At 45.7% G+C, this 10,209-nt stretch overlaps 1 protein-coding gene across 1 annotated transcript in view; it reads left to right on the top strand.

The window, feature by feature from the left end:
• The window catches only part of BFSP2 (beaded filament structural protein 2), a 63,189-nt gene that overhangs the window by 24,590 nt on the left and 28,390 nt on the right, over positions 1 to 10,209 (top strand). The window contains exon 2 of the mRNA XM_006907239.1: positions 7,830 to 7,912. Within this exon, the coding sequence (XP_006907301.1) occupies positions 7,830 to 7,912 (83 nt within the window). The remainder of the gene's footprint in view (positions 1 to 7,829; positions 7,913 to 10,209) is intronic.

The following is a 10,209-nucleotide window of genomic DNA, read 5'->3' as shown; positions in this document are numbered from 1 at the left end:
AGAAAGCACAGTAATGTGGGGGATCGATCATTTTCTGATTTGGGAGATGAGGAAGAGGGAGATGCTGAAAGTAATCTCAGGTTGGAACCAGGTCCTCCCTGCCTCAGTTCTCCACGAAGAAGAGGCAGCACTAGTGCCGGGCTCGTTGATTCACCTGATACCTACTTAGCAGACACTGTGCCAGGGATGGAACAATAAGCAGGACAGAAAGGCGGTGCCTGACCTCAAGGAGTTTATATTTTCGCAAATACAGAGATAACTAATAAGCCAATAAATAAAAATTGATAATAATTATAAGCAGTGATAGTGTTTTAAAGAAAGCTAACAAGGCAGAGATTGGTAAAGGAAGCTTCTGATTTAGGTGAGGAGATCGAGATGGAGGAGCCACTCATGCAAAGAAGAGGGAAGGAGTGGTCCAGGCAGAGGAGTCAGAACATGCTAAGGCCTTGAGCCAGGAGGAAGACTGGCACATGGTCCAGAAAGACCAGAGGCCAGCATGGCCGGAGCCTGGTGAGCATTGGGAAGATCGACAAGCAGGTAGGGCCTTGAAGTCCACTGTCAGAGTTTGAGTTTTATTCTCAAGTATAAGAAACACTTCTAAGAAGATTATGACTTAATTTAATCAGATGGTCTGATTTGAAGAGTTTAAGATCACTCTAGAAGGAGGAGGAAGAATGAACCAGTTGGAAGAGAGAAGAACAGAGCAGGGATTAGAAGGACATGGCTGTGGGATAGAAAAGCATGATGGTGATGTGTGCCAGAGTGGGAGCAGTGGAGATGGAGAGAAGTAGCTGGATTTCAGATACATCATGGCAGGTAGAATTGACTAGACTTGGTGTTGGATTAAATGTGAGGGACGAGAGAAAGTGAGATGTCAAGACTCCCTGGTTTCTGAGTCAATGTTGGTGCTATTTACTGACATGGGGATGACTGAGGGCAAAAATCTAAAATTCCATTCGGAGTCATATTGAGTTTGAGATATCTCAGAAACATCCAAGTAGAGACGATGTCAATGAGAGTGGGTTGCAAGTCTGGAGTTGAGAGGAAGGTTCTGTGCTAAAGATATACACGGAGACGTCATTAGCACATATGTTTAAACCCATGTGAATAGATGAAATCACTGAGGAATAAAAAGGAACAAATCCAAGGCTCAGTCTTAAGAAACTAGCATGTAGATGTCAGATAAAACAAACAAACAAAAAGACAATGAAGGAGAAGATTCACGAAAATGGTCAATGAGATCGCAGGAAGAGCAGGGGAGAGTGGTGTCATGGAAACCAAGAGAGGAAAGTACATCTGTGACAAATGCAGCTGGCAGGTCAAGATAAGCACAAAGAAGCATCTGTTTGGCTTGGCGACATGGCGATCTTCACCATCTGGGCAGAGATGCCGTCTCTGAGGTACTAGCAACAGATACTGACTTCTTGTTTATTTATTGCTAGAAGAAAGGCATGCTGAGCATTTGTCCTAAACTTGAAAGTCACCTAAATGTGCAAAGGGTTTCCAGGGACTCTTGCATCGTGCCACGGAGCCAGCTGAGTCTAATTTCCCAGGAGCCTAGTTTTGCTCACCTCCTTCCTATGCCCGAAGCTCTAGCTGCTAAGATGCCAATATATTTAACTCCAAATAAAGCATTCATTGTACCCTTGAGCCCAAATGATAACACTTTTAAAAATGCTGCTTGTCCTTGCCCTTTTTAAACACAGTGATGGACACATCCTTCACCCGCTGCCACTAGCTCCATTTATTTTAATAACTGCATCCCCAGTGAGGATGGCAGTCAGAAGAAATAAAATCCTCATTATCATATTACCAGTGACCAGGGCTTTTCAAATGACTGTGAACAGGAAAAACTGAAAAGAGAAAAAAAATCAAGCCACGAGAAAGAAATCTTTATTCAACGGCATGTGCAGCAGAGCGAGAACAGAGCCAGACTGTACACGCCCATCAAATTCATTTGACAATCGCTGAACAACTGCTCTGTGCTAAGACAAATACCAATAATAATAATGGCTACCACCCACAGAATACTTACTCTGCGCCAGGCAGTCAGCCAAGTGCTTTTCATGCAGTAGCTCATTTAATTTTCACAACTATCCTAAGAGGTAGGGAGTATTAGCCTCCTTTCGTGGATGAGGAAACCAATTCTTAGAGTTACCCAAGTAACTGGCCCAAGCTAGTGAGTGGAAGAGCGAGGTTCAAGAATAGGAGAACGCTGTCATTGCCCACTGAGTGTTGTAAGACAGAGACATGAGCCTCAAAAGTAGGGGTGATTCAGATACTGGAATGATCCAATGAAGGAGCAAGAGAGTCAGCATGGACCCCACCATATACCCGGTAGCTCAGGCCAAAAACCTGGGGTCATTCTCAATTCCTTTCCCTCACTCCCCCTGTAACTGTTTCATCACCAAAAACTATCTGTTCCATCCCCGAAAGATGCCTTAAACCTGTCTGCTTCTCTCCACCAGCCCTACAACCACCCTAGTCAAAGCCACCATCTTCTCCCCTGGAGGCCCCTAGCTGGGCCCTTAGCATCTCCTCCTCATCCCACAACCCTCCCTTCCCGCTGGACTCAGGGGGTCCACTCACCACACGGATCACACTTGTGCCTGTTCAGAAATTCCATGGCTTCCTAGTAAATCTCACCTCCTCTCCATTGTTCCCAAGGCCTTTCCTCCATCATCTGGTCTTTGCCTACTTTTCTAACTGCCTCTTCCACAATAGCTGCTGATTCCCCTACAATCATCACAGAGCCTGGCACAGAGGAAACAATAACCATGCGGGGAAGAAATGAAGGCAAGAATAAGTGAATGGATGAATAAAAAGGCTTCCCAAAGGAAGCCACATTTGAATGAGCATTAAAGTGGGGTAGAGTTTCTCATGCGGTAAGGACCAGGGTGTGTGGTGGTAAAACCAGGTGTTCTAGGCACAGGCAATGACTTGGGCGAGGACATGGAGGGATGCCAGGAGCAGCCTGGGAGGTGGCAGGAGCTGGACTGAAGACGTGTCTGTAAAGCGGGCCTTCTGCAAGTCAACTGTGCCCTGTAAGCCTTGTTCAGAGTTGTTAAAACAGATCTTTGGGTCTCACCACCAGAGATTCTGACTCAGCTGTCTGAGGCAGGGTCTGAGAATTTGCATTTCTGGTAAGTTTTCAGGTAGTACTGATGCTGCTGGCCCAGGGGCCATGAGTACAGATATGCTAAGGAAGACAGCTCCAGGGAAGTGAATGTGGCTGCATGTCACGCCGCGAGCAGTTTGAGCAGACATTGGCCAGTGCTCAGCCGCTCCTTTTCCCTTTCCAACCACCTCTCTTGGAATAAACCCCAAGCTTACCATGACCTCAGACTGCCCGTTCTCCTGGGACTCCACCCTGCCATTCTCTTCGGCCGCGTTTTATGCTTCGAAGGGTCTCTTGTCTCTCACTCCAGTAAACATTTGACAACCCTTTGAAAATGCCGCTGAGGAGAGAGCCTCTGGGTTCTACCCCCTCGAGACCACCTAATCTCATAATGCTGCTGTGACAAACAGTGTCTCTTTTTAATGAGACCCAGCATTAAGTCATGTCACCCTGATGGTAGGGGTTCTGGCTCTGGGCAGAAGGAGAGAAAAGGAGGAGAGGAACTCGTCTGCTGGCCTTCCTCGCACGCCATGTGCAAACTGCCAGCCTGCCTACCTACAGTTCGGTTTGGTTTGATTTGGTTAGCATCCTTGCAGCCAGTAGGAAAGATATCTCTTTATGTTCGTGATGTTGCCCAAATAGGAACCAAGAGTCCTGACTGTCGTATGTTACAAGAAAAAGACAGAAAGCAATTCCCACAAGAGTCCCTCTTGATTCTGATGTGCCTTTTAGTTTCCAAAGCTGATGACTAAAATATGCACATCTTCGAGTCACACTGACCTGGTTGGGCGTTCTGGCTCTGCCACTTTCCAGCTGTGTGATTTGGGGCAACTTACTTAAGCTCTCGGAGCCTCAGCAGCCTCATCCGTAAAATGAGTGGTCGATATCAACGTCAGAGGGATGTCAGAGGCATTTAGTGAAGTCATCAATGTTAACCACTTAGTAGAGTGTGGGGCAGCTCCCCATGAATAAAACAGTGTTGGCCATTTTCCCTGGTGTAAATACTCTCACCATGGCTGATACAAAGCTAACAACATGATGTCACCGAATGAAGGGTTGAGCACACCATTATACAGTGTTTCCACCATACAGATATAATCGAAACAAATAACTTCAAGAGCAGAGCTGACAGTCACCCGTAGTAAAGCAATTGGGAAGTGATGACTACTTAGGACTTTTGTGTTTTGAGCATTTATTACCTGCGTTTTTAGTATAATTTAATTGTAAGTTCATAATTAAAATTTTCTTGATGGCTGTGTTTAACAACCAGCTCACAAAACTCCTGGAATATTTAATAGTCTTCTCTCACAAGCCAGTACCAGCCGGTTCCAACACGTAAGCTGGGTACATCTGTAGGTGGTCAGTCAGTACGACTCCCCTTCCCTCTTCTTTTCCTATCCCTGGCTCCCGGGAGGATTTCATGACACTCTTTTAGGTAGAAACAAAGATGTTCCCTGTTCCTCTTCAGGCACCAAGCTTTACTTTTGGCCTTGGCCACCATCCCATTCCCCAGCCTGTGCTAAACCTCAGCCAAGGTCCAGCCCTCGCCATTGCCATTCCTAACACTGGGGTGGCTGAGCCACCTCTAACACCAGAAAGGACATGGCCTCTGCTGGGGTGAGGCGCCTGCAGGACAGTGCAGGGCTCTCTGAAGCTGCATGGTAGACTAGCAGGTTATTTCAGGATCTAGTCTGTGAAGCAGAGGGGAGAGCCTGACCAGTCGACTGTGCTTTGGCAAGTCAGGGCCTATCATTAGCTCCCGCTCGAGACTTGGACAAACCCCTCATTGTAACCAAACAACAGTAAAGCAGGAAGGCCTCCGGCTTCCCTGAGCCTAGTGCTGCGTGAGTGGCACAGGACAGACCTTTGGACAGAAGCGCCCTATAATTGGGAGGCGACATCCAAATTATCTCAGAAAGCACTCACTTAACCTCGAGTGGGAAGGGAAGAGCGAGGACACTGAGCAGCCCTCTCTCGCCCCGCCTTACCTTGGCAGTCTGCATTTCCTGCCTGACTCCTTCACAGATTGCTCAGGCAGCCTCTTGCTCTTAGAGTTTGCAATCAACTGAGGAAACGTTACAAATTCACACACTCAGTACTGTGGGAAGCCCACAGGCTAAATGTTGAAAGGAAGTGTATCCAAAAGCTGGTGGTGTTTATACTGGATGGCAGGACTTGGAGTGATTGCATTTTCAACCATCTCTGCTTTTCCAGAATTTTATGACTCTAAATATGGCACACATATATCCCCCCCGCCACACACCAGAGTTTTATTTTTAACTTTTTCTGTCCACCCCCTGGGTCCCAGTTTGAAAAGCAGAAACAAAACCAAGCTGTACCAAGTAAAGAATTTAAACTTCAGGGTCTCTCACTCACACACACTCCTTTGTATTAGTCATTTTTTATTCTTTTTCTTAAAGACAGTCTTCCAAATTCTATAAGCTGCAGGCCCACATCTGCCCCATCTGCCCCCATCTGCCCTGCATGGCCTCCTAGTCTAGGGCACTTTTGAAGCCATCTTCTTTACCACAGTAGTTTCTGAGCCCACAGTCTGCTATAACTCGGGGTCCTGCACTGGGTGGAACCTTTGCCATGGGCATCATTGTGAGAAATTGAGCAAGGCGATTGCCTCAAGCTTCAAGTTCATCATCTGCAAAATGGCATCACTGAGTGTCTAAGACTGGAAGGGACCTGAATGTGGAGCAGCAGCGTGGGGGCAGGCTGAAGAGAGGGCTCAGCCAGAGCAGCCACGGCCAGTCCTCAGGGAGGCCTCACACAGCCAGAGCCCTTTGGATGAACTGCATTTGGCGATATTAACTATATTTTCTTCATTTCTGTATTTTTGATGCTCTGGCATCTGGGGCCTCACCGACAGGGACCGACTGCCCCTGGCAGGGCTAGTAATCTGAGAGAGAATAAACCACTGGCCTGTGAGCACACCTTTGACATGAAAACCAGCCAATGCTGAGTACATGCTCTCACCTGCCTCCCCTCTCTGGCTCTTACACTCTGAGAGGAAATCTTCCTCTGCCCTAATCACCCGAGGACTGGGCACCAGACAACTAGGGACCATCCCTACAGCCCAGAGTCCACTGAAATCATTCAAACTATCCAATCCTAGCTGATTAATCTGCCTTTCCCATTCCTTCCCATGAAAACCATGATAAAGCTTTTGCCCGTGCTTTGCCCTCGCCCCCTCTGCTTCCTGACAGCTCTGGTGCTTCTCCACGTGGCCCTGCAGGGTGTGGCTGCCCCCTCCTCTTGGGACCTCTGCGTAACAAATGATCTTTTCAGTGTCAGTCATCTCCTGATCTATTGGCCTCACCATACCTGAAAAAAGACAAAATCCTGAGTAAATTTTAAGGCACCCTTCCAAGAGGCTTCTAGAAACGACCTCCAGACCTGAAATAGGAAAGGTTGAGAACTGCTCACCCGCGGTCACAGCATTCATTCATGCATGCATTCATTCACCAAGTATTGGTGGATGTCTAGCCCAAGCCAGGCTTTGGGGACACAGCAATGAACAAGGAGGTGACCATGGAGAAGGGCCATCTCAACACATTGGGGTGAGGGCTCTGCTGGGGAGACAGAAGACCCACAGGAGTGGGCCAAACCCCAGCTACCATGGTGAGAAGTGGCAGTGCCCCCCCCACCTTATGCCAATAGGATAATATGATGTTGTTTCATTTCTTCAAATTTCCCATCGCAACCTAATCTTCTCTCTGCTCCAGCCTGGCCCTGGGGCACAATGGCGAGCAGACAAAATAGTGTCTCTTCCTCTCAGCTCTTTCTCATCCCACTCCCTCTCTGACCTCTGGTGCCCTGTGTCCTCCTCCTGGTCAATAAAGCACTTGTAACTCATTCACATGCAAGTGCAAAGAACTGAGAATAGCTTAAAACAGGGATTTGCACCCTCCTTTTAAAGTAAGTCCTGTTATCCCTAACCCCCAAACTGAAGATCATGGAAAAGCCACATATGTTATATATATATCATAGGTTAAGGGGAAAACCACCCCCCAACCCCAAGTCCCCACCCGTGGGGACCCAGAACGGTTTGGGGAGTCAACTTTGAGAAACCACTCTTCAAGTCTCCATGAAACCCTGAACTATATACACAATGTTTATGTTCGCATGTATGTTTTGATTGAAGGTGGATGAAATTCTAGAGCCACGCTGTCCAATATAGTGGTCACTAGCCACATGTGGCTATTTACATTAATTAAATTTAAATAGCATTACATTTTCAGTTCCTCAGTTACCCTTGCCACAGTTGGGGTATTTAGTAGCCAAATGTGGCTACCATGTTGGATAATGTAGATATAGCACAGTTCTATCACTCAGAAAGTTCCATCGGACAGCTCTGATCAAGAGATTATATTAGCTTTTCAAAGGTATTCATGACCAGAAAATGATAAGAGCCACTAAGTCAAGCTGGTGGAACTTCTTTTTAGGAGGGAGTTGAAAGCTCATCACTGTGACAGCAGCTATGAATAACTCTGCTTTTGATCTTTTTGCTCCAAAATCCAACCAGACTATATGCTTTATCTTCTCCCCGCTGTTTTAAAGAGGGATATTTGAATTCTAAAAAATATTTGCTATAACAAAGGTGCTTTAAGTTCCCCAGAGCCTGTGGGCCCAGCCCAGGTCAGGGCGGGAAGGAGGGAAGATATGCCAGTGACATTGTCTTCTCTGCTGTGTGTGATTGTTGCAGGTCGGCGATGCAGTCCTGGAAAACGCCCGGCTCATGCTGCAGACAGAGAATATCCAGGCGGGTGCAGACGACTTTAAAGAGAGGTAACGCTCTGCCACAGAGGGGACAGTCCTTCCGCACCCCCAGACTTCTGTGTGACACCGATAATGCTGTCCTGGAGACTGCAGCATTCACCTCCAGCCATGTGAAAAGCTGGGGTGGGATGACAGAGGCCCCAGGAGAATCCAGAGCCAAGATGATCTGGCCCAAACCCTCCTCGCAGACACAAACTAAGCTCCAAGGGCTCAGAGATTTTTACCCAGTGTCACTTGGTTCAGAGCAGGAGTTCTCAAAATCTAGTGTGATTCAGAATCATCTAGGAGGCTTGTAAAAAACACAGATTGTTGTGTCCCACCCTCAGAGTTTTTGACTCAATAAGTCTGTAGAGGGGCCTAAAATTTAAGTTTCTAACAACTTCCTGCTGTTTTTTAGACCATACTTTGAGAACTACTGGTTTAGAGCAATGCTTCTTGATCGTGACTACATGTTAGAATTACCTGGGCATTTAAAAATGCCAGTGCACAAGCCCCACAGATGAGTTGAACCCGAGTCTCTGGGGCGGGGGGCCGGACCTCAGCATTTTTAAAGCTCAAGAGCCTTGAGAACCATCTCTTTGAAGTCTAATACAGTGTTTCCTGGAATATGGTGTATATATTGCTGATGAAGATTATTTTAAGGGGTATAAGGATAAATATTTTTTAATAGTTATGTATTTATTTTTATAGTTACTTTCTATTTATGACTCATGAACTGTTTTTCCATTATAGTCCCACCCTTTATAGTAGCAATTAAAATTTATTTCATATAAAGAGCTTTTAAAGTTTATTGATTTAAGATTTACTTTTTAAGTAGATAAATTTAAGGAACTGTATAAAGTAAATAATGATATAGGAGATATGCATTTAGGGCAAAATCATGAAGGCGAGTAAGGTTTGGGAAATGCTGGGCATAATGGAGAAGAAATAAAGAAGACCTTTTTATGGATGAACACAGTGATTTTGAGAATATTCTATGGGGCAGATGTCCTATATATTGGGCAATTAGATGGGTGATGGGATAGTTATTTAAGAGAACATTTTCCTAAATTCATAAAGACAAAGAGGAAAGGCATGTATTTGGGAATCTTTGGGAAAGACCATGATCCCACCATCATTCTTATCTTAGGATAAGAAGGTATTATGATGAAAAGGAGGATCTCTACCATCTCCTCAGACCCTGACTCATTTCTTTTATCTAAGTCTAAGCTTCACCACCTGCTGAAAGGATCTCCATTAATGGTCACTCTGAAGTTAAGGAGATCAGCTAGCCAGGGTTGCTCTTTTGTCCGGCACTCTGCTAACCAAGGTCACAAGAGCACAAAGAAGCGAAACCATCATCCAGGTACTGACAGCTTACTGCACAATTAAGAATAGATGTCAATAGACACGAAACAATTCGTACTAAATTTAAGGGAGAATTTAAGTATGAAATTAAAATAGAACCTGGCTAAAATTTCTTTCACTCATTCGTTCATTTATTCACTTGTGCATTCATTCATTCATACATCCTTCATCCAGCAAGTCAACAGAGTAGAATGTAAACTCACCAAAAACAGGGACTTGGTCTATATTGTTCTCCATTGTTTTACCAGCACCTATAATAGTGCCAGGCACAAAATAGATGCTCAACAATGAATGAATAAATAAATGAATTAATTCAACAAATGTTTGAATATCTGGCAGGCCCTTTGCCGGGCATGGGAATGAAGTGAATCAAACTTCGAGGAACTCAGTTTAGTGGCAAAAACAGAGGAGTGAACAGGCATTACAGAGCAGTTATGCCATCACTGAGATGATCACAGGTGAGGTGGGGACATTTAGCTTGGCCAAGAAGAGTTGACAAAAGAGATGATGCCTGATTGGATGCTCAACTCATGTAGGAGTGACCAGACAAATAAAGGAGGCATGGCTTTCCAGCCATATGGGGACAGTATGCGCAAAGGCAGGGGGACATCAGAAAGCATGGTGCATTGGTGGAATTCCCATAGCTCATTAGAACGGAGGCGTACGGAGTGAATGAAGGAGAACGACAAATGTGGCTTGGAAACCAAGGAGAGACCAATCCTGGAGGACCATGTCAGCCATACCAAAGAGCTTAGAGATTATCTGAGAGCAGAGGGATTCCCACAGAAAGGATTTGAGCAGTGTCATCATGACCGAATTTTAGCTTTAAAGGAAGCCTTAGATCGGTGAAGAGGAAAGGCAAGGCAAATGAGCAAGAAACAGTGGGAGTGAAGAGACTGGACCAGTGGAGGGGCAGGGTCTGTACTGAAGCCAGTGGTTGGAAAGTAAGGTGAAATCAA

This window comes from Pteropus alecto, unplaced genomic scaffold (assembly GCF_000325575.1).
Source record: "Pteropus alecto unplaced genomic scaffold, ASM32557v1 scaffold92, whole genome shotgun sequence".
NCBI classification, from domain to species: Eukaryota; Metazoa; Chordata; class Mammalia; order Chiroptera; family Pteropodidae; genus Pteropus; species Pteropus alecto.
Note: the sequence above shows the minus strand (reverse complement) of the source record. Positions and strands in the feature narration are given on the sequence as shown.